The sequence below is a fragment of the Cynocephalus volans genome, chromosome 11 (assembly GCF_027409185.1).
Source record: "Cynocephalus volans isolate mCynVol1 chromosome 11, mCynVol1.pri, whole genome shotgun sequence".
In the NCBI taxonomy this organism is placed as follows: Eukaryota; Metazoa; Chordata; class Mammalia; order Dermoptera; family Cynocephalidae; genus Cynocephalus; species Cynocephalus volans.
In genome coordinates, this window is record NC_084470.1 from 53,693,390 (window position 1) to 53,715,876 (window position 22,487).

The 22,487-nt window shown below is 47.6% G+C and overlaps 1 protein-coding gene across 1 annotated transcript in view; it reads right to left on the reverse strand.

The window, feature by feature from the left end:
* CCDC13 (coiled-coil domain containing 13) overlaps positions 1-22,487 on the reverse strand; it is a 52,285-nt gene that overhangs the window by 13,721 nt on the left and 16,077 nt on the right. The window contains exons 7-13 of the mRNA XM_063115282.1: positions 22,368-22,472; positions 20,065-20,226; positions 17,229-17,405; positions 15,633-15,839; positions 13,307-13,446; positions 12,685-12,768; positions 10,217-10,339 (exon numbers count right to left, since the gene is read on the reverse strand). Of these exons, the coding sequence (XP_062971352.1) occupies positions 10,217-10,339; positions 12,685-12,768; positions 13,307-13,446; positions 15,633-15,839; positions 17,229-17,405; positions 20,065-20,226; positions 22,368-22,472 (998 nt within the window). The remainder of the gene's footprint in view (positions 1-10,216; positions 10,340-12,684; positions 12,769-13,306; positions 13,447-15,632; positions 15,840-17,228; positions 17,406-20,064; positions 20,227-22,367; positions 22,473-22,487) is intronic.

Consider the following 22,487-nt stretch of genomic DNA (forward strand, 5'->3'; position numbering starts at 1 on the left):
ATACATACAGGGTACTTCAAAAAGTTCATGGGAAGGTTTGCATCATCTTCCAATTCTGTTTTTCCACAAACTTTTTGAAGTACCCTCATACAATGGAATATTATTTGACCCTAAAAGGGAGTAAAGTTCTGGTACATGCTTCCACATAGATGAACCTTGAAAACATTATGCTAAGTATAGAAAGCCAGACACAAAAGGATAAATATTGTATGACTCCACTCATATAAAATAGGCAAATTCATAGAAACAGAAAGTAGAATAGAGGCTCCCAGAGGATGGGTGTTGGGGGTGGGATATGGGAAGTTATTGCTTAATGGTTACAGAGTTTCTGTTTGGGGTTATGAAGAAGTTTAGAAATAGATAGTGATGATGGTTATACAAAATTGTGAATGTAGGGCCGAGCCCGTGGCGCACTCGGGAGAGTGCGGCACTGGGAGCGCGGCGACGCTCCCGCCGCGGGTTCGGATCCTATATAGGAATGGCTGGTGCACTCACTGGCTGAGTGCCGGTCACGAAAAAGACAAAAAAAAAAAAAAAAAAAAAAAATTGTGAATGTAATTAATACCACTGAATTGTGTACTTTTAATGGTTAAAATGACAAACTTTTGGTATATACATTTTACCACAATTAAAACATACACACCCCACAAATTTATTATCTCACAGTTTCTGTAGGTCAGAAGTCCAGGCTTGGCTTAGTTGGATTCTCTCTTGATTTCATGGCTGAAATCAAGGTGTCAGAAAGGGACTTCTATCTGAGGCTTGGAATCCTCTTCCAAGCTTGTTCAGGTTATTAGCAGAATTTAGTTCCCTGTGGTTGTAGGACTGCGATCCCCATTTTCTTGCAGGCTAATGACTGGGGGTGGTTATCAGCTCCTAGAGCTCACCAACTGTTCCCTGCCATGTTGTCCTCTCTACAGCATGGCAGTTTGCAGGAGAATGCCTCTGCTGCTTCCACTTTCTGGCTTCCTCTGTCTCTGACCTCTAGACTCTGACTTAAAGGACTCATGCGATTAGGTCTGGTCCATCCAGAGAGTTTCCCTTTTGATTAACTCGAAGCCACCCAATTAGTAACCTTAACTATATCTGTAAAGTCCTCTTTGCCACATAGGTTAACATAATCGTGACAACGATATCCCACCATATTCACAGGTTCTGCCCACACTCGAGGAGAGGGAAGTAAATAAGGGATGCATACCAGGGAGCAGGAATTTTGGGGGCCACATTAGGATTCTGCATACCACAGTAAAAAGAGAGGAAAAAAGAAAAGAAAATCCAATGGCATTGTAAGAGAATCACACAACATAGTTTGAGGAACACCAGGGCTATGAGATTCAATACCAGAATTAGGTTAAAGATGAAAATCATGTAATCCTTTCCACACACGCTGAAGAAGCATTGGTAAAATCATTAGCTATTCTTGATGTTAACAACTCAAAGTAAAATGAGAATGGAAGGAAACATTTTAACACAATAAAGTATTTTTTAAAATCAATTTATTAATTTTTTGGTGGCTGGCCAGTACAGGGATCAAACTCTGGACCTTGATGTCAATGCAATAAAATATATTAAAATTAGGAACAAATAACCCACCAATAGAGGAATGGTAAATAAATCACAGTGGATTCACACAAGAAAATACTCTGTAAACATAAAAAGAATATGTACTGATATGGAGAGAATGTCTGTGATATATTACTGAGTGAAATGAGTAGCAGGAAATTATGCATAATATATGATTTAATTAAAAAATTTATAACAAATTAAAAATTTAATATAATTCAGGAAATGAACTGAAAACAAAAAGGAATATGCAGCAGTTATTGACTCATGTGTTGGGGAGGGGCTTTCATTTTTCTGTCATGACTTTCAGTAACGTTGACATTTTGTTTAACTTTGTATTCTATGTATAAAAGGGGAAATAATAAACCAACAGCAAACATCATATAAGATGGTAAAGCATGTTATGAGTTCCCGCAATATTTAGGAACCAAAGTCTTGATTTCTCCCCTTCTCCCCCAAAATGTGCCTTCCCCATCTTGATAAGTGTCACCATCACTCATGCAGTTGCTCAGCCCAAATACCTGGGAGTTACCCTCGCCTCCTCTTTCTTCCTCACCTTCAGCTTGCAACCCACCAGCAGGCTCTGCGGCTTTTCCTGCAAGTACGCACGAAAGCCAGCTCCTGCTCACTCCTTCACTCACTGCCTGCTCTGAGGCTGTTCCCACCACCTGGGTTCTACAGATATCCATTTGCCCTCAAGACCTCTCAGACCCTTTGGTATTCTGATTATTCTTTTTGACCAGTCTTTGTCCTCACTGATTTTCTCTTCTTCAGTTGTTAACTAGTCTAACTCAGCTAGATCCTCATTTGTCAAAGCCTTTGAGTGTGGTTTTTAACAGTTCTCTAACATCAAGTGCATCAACCTCATGAAATTCCAAATATTTTGAAAGGTTTGCTTTTAACATTCATAATTGATTTTCATTGTGTTTCAAGAGTTTGATCAAATTGACACAATGCTTGTATGAAGTGAAGAATATTAAGTAGTAAAATTATTAGTGAATGTTTTGATGTTAAAAATTTTGCTTTCATAGGGACTGTAACTCTGGGTACGCTTAGAAAGAACACTCAGATAGGAGGTTCTTTACCACAAGGTTAATTTAACACAAATGATACAAGCTCACTTAAGAAGACACACATCCATAATATTATACATTTTATACGTAATATGTAAACTGCTCTTTTATAAATCAAGAAAAAATATAAACCACTCTAAAAATTGTGCAATGGCATGAGTAGGTAGTTAACAGAAAAGAACATGTGAAAGCATATGTGAAAAATGTGCTCATCCTCACTTTCGGTCATAGCAAAGCAGATAAGAACAGCAATGAGACATTAGTGCTCCTTTTTTACTTGGGCAAAAATGTTAAAGACTGATAAAACTTAGTACAGGTGAGGGTATGGGGAAAGGATCAATAGTTCACATTATTGGAAGGAATGTAAATTGATTTTGAAAGGGCAATTTGCTATTATTTGTGAACGTTTTAAATGTGTATGTTCTTTGATTCAGCCATTCCACTTTTAGGAATTTGTGATACAGATATACTCCCACAAAAATGTAAAGATGTTTTTAGTGCAAGTCCATTTTTTTATAATATGTGTAGAATGTGTGTATATATATGGGTATATATAACCCCCCCCACACACACATTACATATATATAAATAATTGGATGTGGAAAGAAAAAATTTTGAAAGTTTTAAAGGTTTATGAGGAATGAGGAATTGGGGGCTGGAAAAGGAGGTTTTTTTGCTATTAGTAAGCACACATTTATAATAGGAAAACGAATAAAACTTCCAATAGCATAACGCAGGGCTTTCAATGCCAGCATGAGGGCAGAAGACACAAACTTGGGCTTCTGTAAGGCAGCAAGCTGCAAGTGAGTTCTCTGCATTCTGGAAGTCTCAAAAGAGTGCTTTGTTTGTAATAAGAGATCTAAGACAATATTCATGTACAAGTCCAGGGAAATGGTAAGGAAGCTTGTAGTCTACCAGGGTCTTAAACTGGGGGAGGGGAAGAGAGCATCAGTCATAAGATATTGAAACACGAGGGCATCATTCATGTGTTCAGGAAATCTTAAACCAATAAATTAGCATAAAGTACTGATCAGAAACCACTAAAACCCCAAAAGCTCCCCAGAAACAAATGCAGAACCACTCCATAGGAACACTTTCATAACCTAAGAACTCCCACAAGAAAAAAGGCCCCACTGAAGATAAGTTCACAAAAAAACAAACTACACAGGGAAATAACTCTCCACGAGGGGACAGTCAACAGACATTACTTAGGATCCTAAGTAATGAAGATGGTAGAACAACTTTAAAGGGACTGAGCAAGTTTAACTAAATCGATGTATCTTCAGCCAACTGATCTTCAGTAAAGGCTCCAAGAACATACAGTGGGGAAAGGACAGCCTCTTCCATAAATGGTGTGGGAAAACTGGACATCCATATGCAGAAGAAAGAGACTAGTCCTTTAACTCTCACCATATACCCAAATCAACTCAAAACGGATTAAAGACTTAAGTGTAAGAACTGCAACTATAAAACTGCTAGAAGATACAGAGGGGAAACACTCTAAGACATTGGTCTGGGCAAAAATTTTATGGAGAAGACTTCTAAAGCACAGGCAACAAAAGCAATGATTAAAAAAATGGGATTATATCAAACTAAAAAGTTTCTGCACAGCAAAAGAAACACTCAACAGAGGAAAGAGACAATTAGCAGATGGGAGTAAATATTTGCAAACTATTCATCCAACAAGGGACTTCAGCACTATTCACAATAGTCAAGATATGGAACCAACCTAGGTGTCCATCAACAGATGAATGGATAAAGAAAATGTGGTATACACACACAAGGGAATACTACTCAGCCATGAAAAAGAATGAAATCCTGTCATTTGCAGCAACATGGATGAGCCTGGAAGGCATTATGTTAAGTGAAATACTTAAGCCCAGAAAGATAAATACCACATGTTCTCACTCATTTGTGGGAACTAAAAAACATATAAATAAATTGAACTTTTAGAATTAGAGAGTAGAATTGTGGTTACTAAAGGCTGGGAAGGGCTGGGGGAGGGGGAATAGTGAGAGGTTGGTTCATGGACCCAAAATTACAGCTAGATAGGAAAAAAAGTTCTAGTGGTGTATAGTAGTGCTAGGCATCCATATTTGACAATAATTTATTGTATGTTCTTAAATGACTAGTAGAGAGAAGTTTAAATGTTCTCATCACAAGGAAATGATAAATTTTTGTGATGATGAATTTGCTAACTATCTTGATTTGATCATTACACACTGCATACATGTACTGAAATATAACTCTGTTCCCATAAATATGTACAATCAATATGTTTCAATTAAAAAATAAATAGGGAGTCATGATCAAGATGGCAGAATAGATGGTCCCCAGCATCACCCTCTCCCACAATCAACCTATTTACAACTATTAAAAAGCAACGACTGCCAAGCTGGGGCTGCTGGAGCTCAGGGGAAGGCAGGAGAAGACGTGATGAGAGAAAGGACTGATCCAACCATTTCAAGCCCTGACCACTTCAAGGCTGGCCCTGGTGAGCACACAGAGCACTGCTGTGCCCTTTGTATAAAGTTGCTTGGAGGCGCCAGGGGAGAAGAGGGCCTTGGTGGTCCCCAGGCCAGCAGGACCACTAACAGAGTTCCCGTGGACCCACATAGAAGTGAGGGGCTACAGACAACTGAAAAAAGGAGTCACTCAGAGGCTAGTGAGTCATCGCAAGGGACCGGCACATGGCACACCCTATGGGAAGTGTTTGGAGTGCAGGGGGTAGGGGAGATTGGCCCACCAGGAGAACACTGGGGCACAGCAAGGACAGCTGATCAGCCCTCCAATCAGCACAGGATCACTCAGTGGAGACTGGTCAGGAATAAAGAACTGCAGGGGGTGCAGTTTGCTGAAAAGACTCAGGCCCAGACCAGAGTTTTCATACAACCCAGGTGTCCTGGACCTCACAAGACCTGGAAGTGCTTACAAGGTCAACAATTAAAACCTGAGCTGCACAAAAAGCCTTCCCCAGAGAATCAGCAGCAAAGCAGCAATTTAGCTCAACCACAGAGTTCAAGTGCTGGTTCCCACAGGAAGTTCCCCCATTTTAGAAGTAACTAAAGGAAAACAAATTAGTTTCAGTGCAGAGTTTAAGTGGTGGGAATAGCAAACGATCCAACAAAGAACTGAAAGAAAAAACAAAAAACCCACAGATCAAAGTTCTGATATTAACCAATAAAGGTTTAATACCACCAAAGAACACCTGTAAAACCTAGAAAGACTGGAAGTCCCCCAGGCTTCCAAGCTGGGGTGGGGAGAGGGCCAAGGGCCTCAACCATGACCCACCGATGTCTGCATCCAGCCCAGTGATGACCACTGAGCTGCCGCTGGAAGTGCCCTGGGCTCTTGGACCAGTGCAGTGCAGGGCCAAGGGCCTCAGCCACGCCCCCCAATGTCCATATCCAGCCCAGTGATGACCACCAAACCATCAGAAGTGCCCCAGTTTCCTGATCACGGGCGGAGGGGGTCCCCCCACACGACCAAAGCCACGCTCTCTGATGTTCACACCCAGCCCAGTGATGACCACTGAGCCGCTGCAGCAACCCCCCCGCTGGGCTCCCAGGGTTGGGGGGTGACGAGGGCCTTAGCCACACCTTCCCCCTGAGTCCTTCTCCAGCCCAGCCATTATTGAACCCCCGGGTTCCCCTCCTAGAATGAGGAGTGTGCCCCAGGCCTTGACCACATCCTAGCTCCTTCCTCCTCCTCCCACCCTATCTCCCTCCCTTTTCCCCTCTCCCCTTCCCCCCAACTGCTCTACAACATCTTAGAATGAAAATAAATAAATAAATAAATAAAAATGGGGGAAAAAATTCCTAAAAAAGAGGAGAAACAAGAAATCTTAATGAAAGAATAAATGCTACAAGAAAGAAAACGGGTTTACACACACACACAAATACAGTTATTGAAATAAGGGGCTACTTCAAAAAGTTCATGCAAAAATAGAATTGAAAGATAATACAAATCTTCCCATGAACTTTTTGAAATACTCTCATAGGTTTTGTGGTAGATGAAGAGCAACTAAAGAGATTTAGTGAGCTGCCAGTTAGATTTGAAGAAATCACCCAGAATTCAGCTCAAAATATTAAGAAGGGTGGCAGAAAGAATAAGAAAATCTAACTATGGGCTGACTAGGAATTTTAGATGAGAAGAGTAGGGAGAACGGAGAGACACATCACATGGAGAGCAGTCCTTGGCAATATACGGATTGAAGTCCTTGGATTGAAAAAGGACACCAGTTCCCAAGCAGAAAAAAAAAAAAAAAAAAATAAAATAAAAAAAAAAATATATATCCCCACACACATCACGGTGAATATCAAAATATCAAAGACAAAGAGAATATCTGAAAAAGCATCCATAGAGAAGGGACAAATGTACAAAGGAACAACAATCAACCTGATAGCAGATTTCTTTTCAGCAGCAGTGGATGCTAAAAGAACATGGAATAATAGCCTCAAAGTGTTAAGAAAAAAATACCCATCTATTTAGAATTCTCTGTCCAAATATCTCTTAAATTCTCATTCAAGAGAAAGGAATAATAAAGACATTTTAAAATAAATATACACTCAAGCGAGTTTACCATTTACATGGCTGCACTGAACTAAAGGATGCACCACAGTGAGACGGAAACTGAACCCAGAAAGAAGATTCCGATGCGAGAGGCAACGGTGAGTGAAGCCGCTTTTAACACGTTGGCAAAAGGAAGTGAAGATTCACTATTCAACATTCAAGGTTAATTTGGAGAGTTCAATTTCAGGGATTTAAAAAAGAATGTGGAAAAGTTTTGGAAAAGAGTAACATGAAAGACACAAGTGAAGAAATCAGAACTAAAGCATTCTAAATTTACTCTGATGCTCAAAGTGATAGTAAAAACACCCACTGACTTGAGATTTGCTAAGCTGAGTTTCGCGTTACAAGTTAACGGTAGCCACTAAAAGAACAGAGACAGAACATACATGAACTTCCCAACCTGCCCAGAAGGGAAATAAAACTTGATCAATCCAATACTTGTATAAGGAAGAAGAAAGGAGAAAAGGGAGCAAAGAAAAATCACGTAAAATAGGAAATAGTAATTAAGGTGATCAAATATTTTACAAATGAAAATGGGTTAAACTACTGTTAAACACAGAAATTCCTAGATTGAATTTAAAAGCAAAGCCAACTACCTACTTTTTAAAAAAGAGACATGTTTAGTGACTTTTGCCATGCCAGATTTACCAGACTAACCCCTCCTATTGTAAACACCTAGAAAAACAGATAAAATATAAGAAATAACTTATTTTCAGAAAATGAACAACTGGACAACAGGCACTGGACACAAGACTTGAGAGAAGGGGACAGAATGACATGAGTTCCACCATGGCCCTGGTTTTCTGCCTGAGGCCCTCTCTGACTACAGGGTGGGGGGTGAGGGGAACCCCAGCGGAGCACAGCGCTCTTAGTGGGATAAGAACTCAAGATTGGGGAACTGGGTAGGTAGGGGCCGAGGCGGCAGAATTTGTAGGGCAGAGTGCGGGAGATAGGGAACTACACAGAGAAGGACCTCCCCCGTGGAAGGCTGGGGTAGACTCTGCAGGTAAAGGAAGGAATAGATCTTAAGGATCTCTGAGAAGGGAAGGTTCTGTACTTTGGGATGAGAAATCCAAATAGGTTTGGGGGGACCTAAGTGCAGAGTGTGCCTAGGCCCCCATTTCTTGTTAAAGCCCAGGGAGGGAGATAGCGATACTCCACAGCAAGGCAATATGTCTTGGCTGATGGGCCTGGGATAGCCTCACAGAGCTCCCAGACACCCCAAAATAACACAGAGCAGCAAAATGAACCCAAGGACTCCAAAAGGGGAAGGGTATCAGCAGACAGAGAGTTTTATTTGTGTGACTCTGAGAGTGAGCCCCTCCTTAAATTTTGAGCCTAGGTGCCTTGCTTGCCTCACCCTAGTCCCAGCCCTGCTGGTGTGGCCATGGAGGATGAGATCCCACGTGGACAGAGAGGCCACATGAAGCCGAACTGAGGCACCCTGCTGAGCCTCAGTCCAGCTGGATGAAGCCATATGACTGGCACCAGTCAACCCAGAGAATCATGAGAAAGAACAAAGCACTGTGTTTGAAGCCACTAAGTCTGGGATGGTGTGTTACACAGCAATAGATGACGGAGTCACCTTGGTTTACAACCCCCCCCCAAACTCAGGTGTAACTCAATGGAAATGGGAGAGAAAGCCTGAATTGAGTATATTTCTACCCTTTGATGGACTAGAGACTTGTACTATCCATTACATTTCAACTATACAAAAAGAATTAACGTTCTTTGTCTCATATACCTAAGTGTGTCTGAAACTCATATCCTCTCTATGTACTATACGAAAAGAAAAAATATTAAAGCTGACCACTTCCCCCTGCTTAGTTAGTGGACATCCCTTGTTTCTGTCTCCCAGCACCCCTAACTCCTTCTCTGGTAATGGTACCCCATTTTTCCCATTGACAAACTACCCCTCCTGCATTCTGTGAGCACCTTGAGGTGCTTGTGGTCAGAGTGCCCTCATGTGTGGGGTGGACATGGAGCAGAACAGGCCAGTTAGCCCTTCTCTCCCAGAAACCTTTGGCACAAGAACTGAAAGCCATTGGGCCTGTGTCATTCCAGTGGCCCAGGAGAGACTGCCCAAGGTTCCCGCCACCAAGACCCCTGCACTTTCTTGGACTCCTCTCTTGCTCTGTGCCTCAGAGTCTGCCAGTACCTTCTAAAAATGGGACTTCCCCTTAATTTAGCCAGAATTGGTTTCTATTGTCTATCATCAATGATCCCTGACTGATACATGATATAGCCTGTTAGGGCAGCAACTCAGTGGTGTCCTTTATATTTTTCAGTGTGGAGGTCACATGGGTGAGCCATGTGTTGGCCTGGGCACCTGTAATTCTTGCCAAAAAGGTCACTTGAGTGGGGAGCACTGATTTATCTGAATGCAAGTCTGTCAACAACCCTTTGGAGAAAACCGTACCTCCTGGTCCACTGCCTCGGGCCACATGCTTCCCTCCCTGCCTCCCCCGAGATGTCTCAGCTCCCCATCTATCAGCAGCTCTCTTGTTCTTTGTAATTTCAGACATCAGTCTAACCTGTGCCTTCTTCCCACCAAACCCTCCAATAGCAGTGCCAGGTTCATCATAGATTTTATTTTATTTTTATTTATTTGGCGGCTGGCCAGTACAGGGATCTGAACACATGACCTTGGTGTTACCAGCACCATGCTCTCTCAATCATGATAGATTTTAATTATTCGTGGATTGATTTGACTGACTTGACTACTCCAGAGCATCTCTCCCCTGAGACTCCTACCTTGTGTCCACATGCTATGCGACCCACTGGGTGGGTGCATGTAGGACAGGGATGTTTCTAAGAGCAAACCACAGTGTAATGACAAGGCCCCAAGGTCGTGGGGCACTTGGGTGGCTACATGAGTTGTGGCTGGAAATGCTCTGGGCCAACACTGTGGGAGCCAAGCTCTCAGGTGAGGTGAACAGATGAGGCCTGGCCCTAGTCCCCACACCATGCAGGTCCATGAGAAAGCACCCCTGGGCACCACATGTTACCGTTTCTGCAGGACAGTGACAAACTCAGTGAGCCGGTCACGCTCCACCTCGGTGGCCTGCCAGAGGGCCTTCATCTCCGTCACTTGTGCCTGCCAGCCTTTTTGCTCTGGAGGGTCTGAAAACCTGGGATCAGAGTAGAGGGCAGAAGGCAGGAGTCATCTGAGGCCTGAAGATACACACTTATCCCTGTGATGGTGGAAGGGACTGGAAGGACATTCAGGGGTTCTCAGAAACAGCCAGAGAGAAGGAAGCAAACCCAGCCCCTCCTGGACCTCCTCCCCTGGCTTCTTCTTGGCCCACCATTCCTGGTCCTGCTGACATCCCTCGGCCTCACCTAGCTGGCTCCAAAGCTAGACCCTACTAGAGCTAGAGTTGCATTGGTACCTCTGTCCATCCAATCACTGTGGGGGCCTGGAATTAGTCTGGCTGCTATGGAAGCTGCCTCTTGGGGGCCTGGGGTACCATGGTTACCTCTGTGCCTCTGGGGCCTGGCTGCCCTGCCCAATGTCAGGTATGCCCAGTCTCTGTGTCCCCACCAACCTGCCCCAGCCCCCCTGCATCTCCTGGCTTGGCTCCAAGCCTAGACACTTGGCTTTCCTGGAGCCTGGATATTTAGCTTTGTGACTTGATCAGTTTTCTCCAGCCCTGACCCAGCCCATTACTGCTTCCCTCTTTACCAATGGGCCTGCCTTACCAGCCCTTTGCCTGCTGGCTGGGGCAGGACGGAGATGAGCTAGAGTCCACGTGTGAGTCCCAGGATGCTCTTTGCTGTGCCCTCACCTTTCCCAGTGAGACCCTGGGTGATCCAGGGCTTCCTCTTCCAGCAATGCAGGGCATAGGGAGGGCTACAGAGGTGGTCAGTGTATTGAGGGCTGGGCTGGGGTATGGGAGTCTTGAGGCTGACCCAGTCTGTGGTCCTAGGCAGGTCTCTTCCCCGCTTTTGGCCCCAGTTCTCCCTCTGAACATTGAGGGGTTGGTTGAATACTGCAGATCCCTCCATATTTTGACTCCTAAATATGCTCTGAGACCTTGATTCTCAGAGTGGTTTCTTAATCAGTTGCTTTGGCATCATCTAGAAGCTTGCTAAAAATACAGAACCCCAGTTCCTATCCCAGAGCTGCTGAATCAGAACCTGCATTTAACCTGGCAGATCCCCAGGAGATCTGTGCATACACTGCAGTTGGGAAAGCCCTACTCTAGTCACCTCCATGATCTCCTCTGTGGGCAGAGGAGGATCAGGAGGAAGGGGTTGATTTCCTCACCCTGCCCCACTCCCAGGCACCCTATCAGAGTCACCTGATGGCACAGGTTCAAACCATGCCAGCCCTAACAGACGTACTCTCTGGGATCACTCCTGTCCCATGAACTCCTGTCCTATCACCTACAGGAGGGGACTGTAAGCTCCAAGAAGGCAAGGCCCACATGTGGTTGGGTTCAGTAAATATTTGTGTGTCATGGAGGAAACAAGTTTGAGAACAGCAGTCTGGGCAGCCATGGAGCACATTAGCTCCTGTCCTGGTGGAGTGCAGAGGTCACAGCCACGTCAGCCTGCAAGGCACTTTGAAGGGTCATCTTGTCCTTCTTCCTGCTCCCACTACTGTGGCTAACATCTCAGAGAGACAGAATTTGCCCATTCTGTGCTGTGACAAGGCTCCCCACCCTTGGGACTGTGCATGTGCCCTGTGGCTCGGTGTCAGACCACTCTTCCCCAAGGGCCTTTGTGACCCCAGCCCAATGGGTGGTCAGTTGCAGGGCTGGCCTTGGCCTATGGACCTTGTGCTGCCAAATGACAGGACAGAACTTTCTTGGGTACTTCTTGGGAGACAGCACCCCAGAGAAAGGACCAACTTGCCTGGAGCCATACAGTGAGTCAGAGGCGGGCATGGGGCCACTCTGAGGCCTCCCCTGGAACTGAGCTGACTGGCCTAAGGGGTTGGGGTGGGGGTTGCTGACAGCAGGAGCATGGCTCCAATGGACAGTGGGCAGGGCTCTGGACAGGACTTAGAGGCAGGACAAAGTCATCCTTTGTCTATCAGCCGGCAATGGGAACAAAGGGCCCATTTAAGCCCTAAGGTTTGGTTCTATCAACAAAAAGGGGGCCAGAGAGCTGAGGGGATATCAGTGGCTTAAAGTGGGAAACCATATGATATGAAATTCTCTCCCTAGAGACTGTCAATGAACAAGAAAAGGCAAGGGAAGGTGCTAGAAGCCAGGCCCGGGAGGATTCCTCATGTTAGCTCTCTGGTTACTGCGAGTCAGAGGCCAAGATTCTGCTTCTGAAGCTGCTTAAGCTATCACCTTGGACAAGATACCAGACTTCTCTGATCCTCCATGTCTTTACATAACCTCAGAAGAGTCCCTGGACTTTGCCTCACCTCAGTCTCCCTTCCTTTTAATGGAATGGGAATACTGGCTGAACAATCAAGAATGGAAAGGACCGTGAGGGTCCAGGTGTCCTGGGTTCATACCTGGGTGAGGTCCCATGGGGACTGGTCAGGGACGGTCTTGTCAGAGCAGATTCTACCAGCGTGTGGCCCAGGCTGGTCACGGACCTGTGCAAAGGCAAAAAGGGTCCATTCACCATGGGAAGGCAGACCGGGGCCTGCTGGGCCTCTCCTCTGCATGAGAGGTAGAATAGGGGCCAGCAGGGATCCAGGGAGCCCAAGGAGGCAGCCAGTGTTGGCCTTTGCAGCATCCCTGGCTGGTCAGCCTTGTGGATTTGCTGCCCTTCTTTCCAGAACTCTGGCTTGCTCAAAATGAGACAGAATCAGGATATACTGGAGCCTTGAACAATCCAGCACAGGTTTGTTTGAAGGTCCTAGGAGCAGATGCATTTCAAGGACAGCTCAGAGATGCTATTGCAGGGAGCTGCAACCAGCAAGGTCTTGAAGTCATAAAATCTGGGCCTACTTGGCTCATTCCTGTAGATGCAGAGCTAATGTAATAGGAGAGGCCCACGTGCTGAGGAACAACAGCACAGTCATCCTAAAATTGCACCCGTAGCTTCCCATCAGAGGTGGCAGGAAACAGCCTTTCTTCTGAATAATTAATATTCACTTTCCAACCCCTCCATCCCATATTTTTTCTTACCGAGAAGATCCAAGCCTGCCAACATGATCTCCTGCTGAGGCTGGGGACTTGGTCAGGCCCAGGTCCTCTAGGAACTTGGTATAGGTGGGATTGACCTCAGGCCCACTGGACCCCTCACTCACTCCTTTATTCCGAAGATACTGTAGGGAACAGATGTGGGTTAGATTCTCAGAACTTTGGCTCAGAGGCCTGGAGAAGGCAGGAGGGGGTCTTGGCTTGATTTCAGGGCTTTCAGGAGATATGAAAGAGGCTTCTTTTCAGGAGTGAAAAGCGAGGCCTGTTTGTTGAAGGCACTACTTGCATGATAATGACCTCTAATAATGCCTGTCTTCAGAAAGGGAGCTACATGGTGTGAGGACTGTGACTGGGCCAGGAAGCTGTTCTACATTCAGGTCCCAAAGGGAGGTGCATGGCCTTGTATGTGGGGTAGGTCAGAGACTGATGTCTCCAAGTGAGCCCACTTCTCCAGGAAGCCCCACCCACATGTGGATGAATGACAGGTATGACTTGAGGTCAGCTGCCTCCATCAGCTGGAGCACCTAGACTTCTAGACACTGGAGCTAGAGGGATGGGTGGGCAGGGCCTCAGCAAGGGCAGGCAGCCTCAGCTGGAGGCTGGGCTCCCCAGGCCCCCTCCCCTCTCCTCATGCCTTCCTATTCTACATACCTGGTAGAGCTGAGCTGGAGAAGGAACATTAGAGGACCCCCAGCAGGAGGTCAGGCCACCATCAAGGAGTAGACAGTTGGGTGAGTCCCTAACAACCTGGCAAATCCCCCAGCCCCACCATTCTAAGAAAACTCACAGCGTGTACTAACTTGTCTGGTGGGTAATGCTTGGCCCCCAACTAGCTGGTCATTTCTGTGCACCTGGAGCAAGGACAGTGGTGAGGTGAAGATGCTGGAATGCTCCTGTGTGCCCCTTCAGACTCCCCTCCCCAGTGAGCCCATGATATGAAGCAGGGAGAGGACTGCAAGGTGACATTCCCTGTACTGCCACACGCTCTGTTCCCTGGCCTCCCTCATGCCTCAGGCTCTCCCTCAGCCTCGAGGGCTTTAGCATTCTTACCCCAGTTGGTCCTGTGGCCCCAGGCTGCCCTGGCTCCTGGGGATGAATGGCTGTAGGACAAACCAGACTGGTCAGCCAACGCCAGCCTGAGGCTGAGGCTGGGAGCTCTTGGGCTCTCATGCCTCTGAACAGACAACAGATCTCTGGAAACCAAGTGCAGGGCTGCTCTGTGACACGCCTTTGGCTGTACCAGCCAACCTCCCAGTGGGCCAGAGGCCGTAAGGCTCTTTTGCCACTGGGAGACCCGTGTGCCTGTCAAGGAATCTTTTTCCCCAGAGGCCACCAACTTCCCTCTCTGCGAGCACCACCACTACCACCACAATTAGCAGCCACAGAGAGCCGAAGGTGCCTGACTCCCAGCAGCCCCAAGCTGTGCCCTCAAGGCACCTGCCAAGACAAATATCTTCAGGAGCTCACTCAGGCAAGCATTTATTGAGCATCTACTGTGTGCTTGGTCCAGTGCTAGGCACTGAGGCATCATGGTTTGTGCCCTCTCAAGGGGGCGGTCAGAGGAGAAAACAGGAAAATGACCATGCAGTGTGACAAAAATTTGGCTTGGGGATGCACAGGGAGTTAGGAGCATGCCCAGGAGGGGTGCATGACACAGAATGGGGGCCCTGGGGCTTCCCAGAGGAGCTCATGACTAGGTAAGACCTAAAGCCTGAGGGGCAGCTGGCCAGACAGAGGCAGTGGGAGGAAGGGGAGGAGTGTGCTTCAGGCATGTGCATAGCCCTGGGGTGAGGAGAAAGCAGGGCCATGGGAGAAGCTAAATGGCTTCCATGCATCCGGAGTGCAGGAGAAAGCGGAGGGGTGAAGAAAAGATGTAGGAAGGGTGGCAGTGAGAGTTAGTCACTTGGTGTCTTGGAAGCTGGATGAAGAAGTGTGGCTTTCCTTCTGCCATCCTGCTGCCTAGAGTGTGAATGCAATGCCTGGAGCTGGAGCTGCAGCCACCATCTTGGGGCATGAGGATGAGGGCCACAGCTGGGGATGGGAGAGAGTGAGCTGGAAGGAGCCCAGGTGAGGCCAAGGGTGCTGGGAGCTGTGGACAGATTTTAAGCAGAGCAAGGACACAATTAGATTTGTGTTTCTGAAAGGAAAGGTGTGTGCAGAACAGGTTGGGGAGCCAGATGGAAGCAGGTGGCTGAAGAAGAGCCAGGATGGATGTGGCGCGGCTGAGCTAAGGCAGGTGGAAAGCAGAAGGAGCTGAGAGTTCCATGGAAGCCGGGTGGACTTGCCAGGGCTGTGCCAGCACCCTACTCACCTGCACACTGAGTTGCCCGATCTCTGCCTCCAGCTGTTGCACCTTGGCCTCCCGCTCAGCCACCATGGCTCGCAGCTGGGCGACGAGGCTGCTGCTGCGCTGAGCCTCATTGTTGAGCTGCTGGTCCAGGTGGTGCTGGGACACTCGCGTCTTTTCCTCCTGCAGACTCAGGCTGCCCAGAATCTCCTGTAGCTGCTTCAGCTGGTCCTGGGGGTCCAAGCAGGAGGGCAGGCAGGGGTCAGTCACAACCCCTGGGCAGGGAAGGACAGAGCAGACCACCTCCCCTATCTGAAGCAACCCACCCATTCCTTGTTCCCACAGGAACCTAGTAACATGTTCACTGCCTGCCCTCAGGTGAGTTCCAAACAGGGAGGTGGGGACTATGCCCTCCACCTGTCCTCAACTTCCTTCTCCCTGAAGGAAGAAGGCTGAGAAGGACATCCAAGGAGGTCTCAGGGACAAAAGAAAGCAGCTCAGATGGTGGCTCCTCAACCAGTGGGGGAGATATCTGGGTAAAAGGAAAGCCTGATCTCACTCTGCTGGGAGACTGCCCTTGGAGGTAGTGCCTGAACCCCTTGCCAGGGAGTCTGTAGCACCTGTCTGAGGCTCTATCCTCTGGAAATACCCCCAAGGAGACTCCTGGGGCAGAGGCTTCCTGCCTGGGGGCCAATGGGAAAGACAATGTCAGTGACTTACTTAGAACAGGTGGGGCTGTTGTCCTCACCTTGCAGTGAAAGAAACTGAGACCCAGAGAGCCCACAGACACATTGCTCGTGAATAGCAGGGCTGCAGCTAGTTTGTAGCGTTCATCATGCCACCTTCAGTGACAAAGAACGGTGGCATACGGGGACCTCAGAGGGCATCCAGCCCTGCACCTTATTTTAAAAACTAGCTTCTAAGGCTCAGAGAAGGGATGCAACTGGCCTAGGGTCACACGGTGAGGTATTAACAGAGGCAGGCCTAGATTTCAGGTCTTCCATACCCCACACACCGCCCCACCCTGTGAAATTATTATGGACTAAAGCAAGTGCCTGAGCCAGCCCCAGTTCCTCCAAATACCCCAGCCAAGCCAGGCATGATCACCCCTACGGCCGGTGGGCACAACTTGGAATTCAGACACCAAACTCTGGGGTGCCTCAGGTCCCAGAGAGACAAGCCAGGCCGTAGGGCAGGAAAGCACAGCATGGCCTTGCTAATCAAGGAAGGTTTTACGGTCAGATAAACCTGGTTTGAACTCAGTTGCATCATCTTGGATGAGTTATCTAACCAAGTTGAGTCTTAGTTGCCCCATCCGTGAAATGAGATTATAATCTATGATCCTAGGAGTTGTCTTGGGGACTACCACTAAAAAGTGCCCAGAAGGGCAAGGGTTCTGTGCCATCACATGGATGAGAATTTGTGCTGGCCCCCTCAGTTGTCCCTGCCACTCCTTGCTGAAAAATAACCCAGGTGCAATCCTGTCTCCTTCCCCTTGTGTATTTCTCTCGCCTCTCTGAGCTACTGCTGTCCCTGGGGCAGGGCTTTGGTGCTGGGGCCCTTCTTCTGGGAAAGCAGGCCCTGGCTCTCAGCCTGCCTGGGTGGCTGGGCCAGCTGTACCATGAGTGCGTCGATGAGCTCATCATCATGCCTGCCCTTCTCCACCAGGGTCCCCATCTGACTCCTGAGGGTCTTCACTTCGCTCGACAGCACCTTGTTCCGAGACCTCATGCCCTCGAACTTCTTTTTTAGCTCTTCCATCTCTCTCTGGAGGGCGTCCCGCTCACTGGCAAGTTTCTGTAATTAGAAAGTGAGGGCATGGGCAGCAGAGCTGAATAGCACCTTGGTCACCTCTGGTCCCTTGCTCTCACTCACTGGTGAGGCCCAGGGGTGGGGATAGGGGCTTGTTGAGGCCACAGAGCAAGTCAGTAGAGCTGGGGCCCTGACCCCCAACCTGGGCCTCTCCGGGATGTCAGGTTGGCCTGCAGCCCCCACCTGTGCCCTTGCATGTGACAGACAGCACTGATGGATGACCGCACTCCTGCCCTCAGCCTGAGAACACCAGTTTCCAGGCACATGAAAGGAAATCCACTGGCCAACTCCGGGCGTGTCCTCCAGAGAACAGGGCTGGCCCCAGCCCTCAACCCTTCCCCAAGCTGGGGAAAGAGAAAAGCCATACTTCAGTGGCGTGCTAAGTCTAGGGTTCAAACTGAAGCACCACATCCCAAGCACGAAGAGCTACAAGGAGAAAGGAGCCACTCCATTCTCTCACTTCCTGCACAATCGTTCAGCAACAACACCCCATATTTACTCATGTTGTCAGCTACAAACTGGAAACTCACGTGCTGCACACACCTTTGGAGTCTCTCATTCCTTCATTCTCAAATGTTTCCTGAGGGCCTACTATGTGCTTGACATTGTTATAGGTGCTGGGGATATAGCAGAGAACAAAAGAGTCCTTGGACCCAAGGAGCTGACATCCTAGCAGGGGAGACAGACAATGTTCCCTAGTGATAAATCGTAATTGAAAAGTAGGGGAAGGGGATGGATGGGGACACAGAGTAAGGCCCGGGAAGGCCTCTCTGAAAAGGTGACATCTGAGCAGAGAATGAAGATGAGGGGCAAAGCAAAGGCCCTGGGTAAAACATATGTGGCTGGAGCACAGGGAGTGGGGGGCAGAGGACAGATTAGGTAAAGCCATAGAGCCAAAACTGAGACACTGGGGAGAGTTTTGGACAGTGGGTGACATAATCTGTCTTGGTCCTGAGGGTCACTTATTGCTGGAAAGGTGTTTTCAGATCCTTGATGAAGTGAATAATAGAAATGCAAAATAAATAAACCATGATGAGTCTACAGGCCATGAGCCTTTGCAGGGAGACAGCCATTGTTCACCTGCTGCTCTGCTGTCTGCATGCTCCAGGTTATAGGGGGTGCCTGGCAGAGGAAATGCACACGGAATTGTTTCTTTCTACCCACCATTGTGGCTTATGCTCAGTCCAGCCATTCCAACATATTCTGTTCTGTGTGAATGTGTATGTCCAAGCTAGGTGCATTTCTAACCCAAGGTATCCAAATCTCAACTCCCTTTCTCCCCTACCCACCTGCTGTACTTGCTGGGAGTCCTTTGTAACTCTTCCTCTCTCTTCCATGTCCAATCAGTCACTGAGCCCTATAAAGTCTACCCTCAATGTCCCAGGTGTCTGTCCCTTCCACTACAGTCCTACTGTCTTGGTGAAGGTCTTTAGTCATGTCTCAAGTGGATCATTGTTCTGCCTCCCATACTTCCTCCAACACACCCCACCTCATCCCCCAACCATGTGACCTTTCCAAAATGCATGGCTGACCATCCCTCCACAACTTAAATCTTGGTTTTTCTTCACCGCCTTTAAGATAGAAGCCAAAACCACTGCCTGGCACAGAGGTCCAGTAGGACCTGGCCCTGCCCACCTCTCCAATCTCACCATTCACCGCCTCACACCTGATGGCCTACAGTGCTGGGAGGTACCATGTGGTGATGGTCACAGCATTCCTAGCACAGGGCCTAGCCTGGAGCTGGTACCCACAAATGGAAGCCCATTGCCAGGGCCACTGAAGTGGGCCTGTTGTTTAGCCTGCCAGTACCTCCTCCCGCTGCTTCTGCCACTTTTTTTGTGTTAGCCCCTACTCCCCGCTTTCAGTGTAAGTTTGGAGGGGCTGACTCATCCCCCAGACCTGGGGCCAAGTATCTGAAGCTTGGCTAATCAAAATACGCTGTACCCCTGGCTAGTGATTGGCTCAGTTATGGGCACATGATCCAAGCTAGGCCAAAGACACTCAATTCTGGGACTTTGTTAGAACTACTGGGAAAGAGAGGCCTTTTGCCTGTGGAGGCTGGGTTGAAGGATAGAAGCTGGGACTACCAGGGGTCCTCATGCGAGAGAGTGAAACCAACCCAGGAGAAAGTGGTGCTGAGACCAAGTCTCAAAAATCCCTGGATCCATCCATGCCTGAAGCTAGGCCACCTGTGGACTGTTCATTTACATGAGCTGATAAATTCTCTTTGTTGCTTAAAACCTGGTAGAGTTCTGAAACTATCAACCCAGCCAGTGAAATGCGCCCCTGCTGCTGATTCCAGCCTGCTACACTCTTCCTCAGCCTGGCTCTGTCCTCTGTTGTCTCATCTCACCCTATCACACCTATGAGGCTGTGACCCTCTCCCTCTCCCTTTTACAATGAAAGTTTCTAATATAGCATCTCCAAAACAGTCAGATGGGGCCACCCAAAGTTCATTAAGTGGGCTTGGGGTGAGGCCCCTATCAGACAGCTCAAGCTGGATGGGCAAGACACGGGAAACATGCAGAGAGGTGGCCCAAGGCCCCAGATGTCTCTGACCGCACGTGGCTCAGAACACGTGCAGGTGAAGTCATGGTCTCCCAGTCCCGCATGCCGGCTGACCTCCTCACTGGGTAGGCATTACCTCCCAGGCTTCCTGTTTCTCCCTTTCCAGGTTGCGAATCCTCAGCAGGTTTTTATCCTGTGCTGACAGCTTCCTTGGGTCTGGACAGACAGACAGCTCATCACTGGCTGCTCCTGAAGGTCGGCTCTGGGTCTGTCCCAACTGCTTCTCGAGCTCTCGAACCTGAGGGTGGCAAAACCTGTCGTTCCACAACGGGTCTGCAGTCACAGACTCTACCACTCAGGTGCAATGAGAGACTGCGCTAGACTGGAGATTGAACCACCATTCCAGATGGCTGTGGTAACCCCATATGAGGGGGCCTAGGGTGGGAAGACCTGAATTGGCATCTTGAGGAAACAGGAAGACCAGAGAGGTTTAGCTTAGAAAAGAGACATTTCAAGGTAAATGAGAAAAATCACCCTAACTCTGAGGGGCTGCTTGAAGCCAAGAAGCAGATGTGTGGCCCCAGGAACCCAGGAGAGATAAGTCTCAGTTCAGGGAAGAGCACTCTAACAGACAGACCACCTAAGATCGGGTAGGACCCTCAGAAGATGGTGGGCCACTTGCAGGAGAGATTGCAGAGGGTGTGCAGGGATTGGAAGCTGAGAGACTGGCACAAGCCTCACTGACTATATTACATGACTGTGTCTGTTAACTTCTCTGAATCTCAGTTCCTCATCTGTAAAATGGGCCCAAGGGTGCACTCTGCATAATGTTAGGAGGATTCAGTTTTCCCAATTTGCCCAGGCATGGGAATCCACCAAGATTCTTCTTGGAATGACAAATCTCGGGGCCCACTACAGCCCAACAAATCAGAGCTCCAGGGGAAGGACCTGGGAGTCTGCATTTTAAACAAATGCTATGAGTGATTTTTAGGATTAGGCAACTTTGAGAAACCACAAGATGGTCCAGGTGAAGGCCTCAGTACAGAGACTTGCATACATAGGCTCTCAGCAAGTGGCAGGTAGATGTCATCCCACAGAACAATGCCTTTATCACACTAATGTTTAAGTAGATGACTCCTAGGGTCCTTCTTATCCTGGTTTTCATGTTGACACAACCAGATGATGGGACAAAGTTGGCAAACCTGAGCCAGGAAGGGAAGCAAATTCACTAGACTCCTGGCAAAGGGCAAGAGAATTACTTTGAAAGCATGTATCAGCGCCCTCGTGTGGCACTGTGTGGTAATTCCATTTAAGCCTTTACTTTTAATCATTTAATATACAACTTAATAACAATAATAACTATTTTGTTGAGTGCCTATTTATGGCCAGGGATTGTGCTGTGTGATTTAAAAATGTTATTTCATTTAACTTCACCACACTCCTAAGAAGAAGGTATTATTATTTCCATTTTACAGGTGAGGAGACTGAGGTACAGAGAGATGACATGATCTGCCCAAGATCACAGAGATAGTAGACAGTGACTGAGACCAGACTCAAACTCAGGTCTCTTGAACTCTAAGACCATGCATTGATCATCAATTACAGTTTTTTGGGGAGTATTTTCCCCTTCATGTTGGTTTCAAGTATCCCATAGGAGACCCTGAGAATAAAAGCCACCCAGGAACCATGACCCTGAAGTCCCCGGGAATGAAGGTGATGTGCTTGGAAAATAGCAGAAGTCAAACACCTTCTCATGTGTTTCTCAGTTTGAAGGCAAAGAGGGAAAATTACTTTCATATAGCACTTCCTCCACGCCAGGCACTATGCTGAGCACTTTATACGTATTGACTCATTCAGTTCTCCCAACAATCCTGTGGGGTAGGTACTGTAATTATCCCTATTATGCAGATGAGGAAACTGAGGCCCAGAGAGGACTCATGGAGAGCTGGGATTTGAATCTAAGCAGTCTGGCTCCAGAGCTCCCTGCTCTTAGCCTCTTTTGGCATGCTCCAAAATATTTAGAAAATAAAGAGGGAGACAAGGCTAAGTTTTTATTGGGTAATTAAAACTTTCAAAAGACTACAAGCATTTGGACAAAACTGGAAAAAGTCTACAATTACAACAGTCACGCAAATTTACATGAACTAGTTAAAAAATACATGCCTAGAGTAAAATAAATCAAACCAAAGGCGTTGGTATTTGTTAAGTGCCAGTACCTGGCATGTGGTAAGTATTATATAAGCGCTTGTTCATTAAAGAACAAATTAAAATCAGGCTGGCTCAGGAGAATGTAAAACAACAGTTGTGGGAGTGCATTCTGCAGGACGTAGAGGCCTTTGCCAGGTTCTGTGTGCTTAAGTCTCTAACGTGGGTCAGTGCAGGTCTTTCTGGGGCATTTTAAGCCTTTTGTTCGGGGCCAGGAGAAGTCTGATGACTTACCTTGCTCTGCAAAATGAGAATTTGTTGAGCCCGACCCCTCCAGGTCCCTGGTGAGGAGAGGAGCTGCTGGATGTTAACGTCTTCCCCAACCTCACTGGCCAAAACCTGAAATGAGGCAGG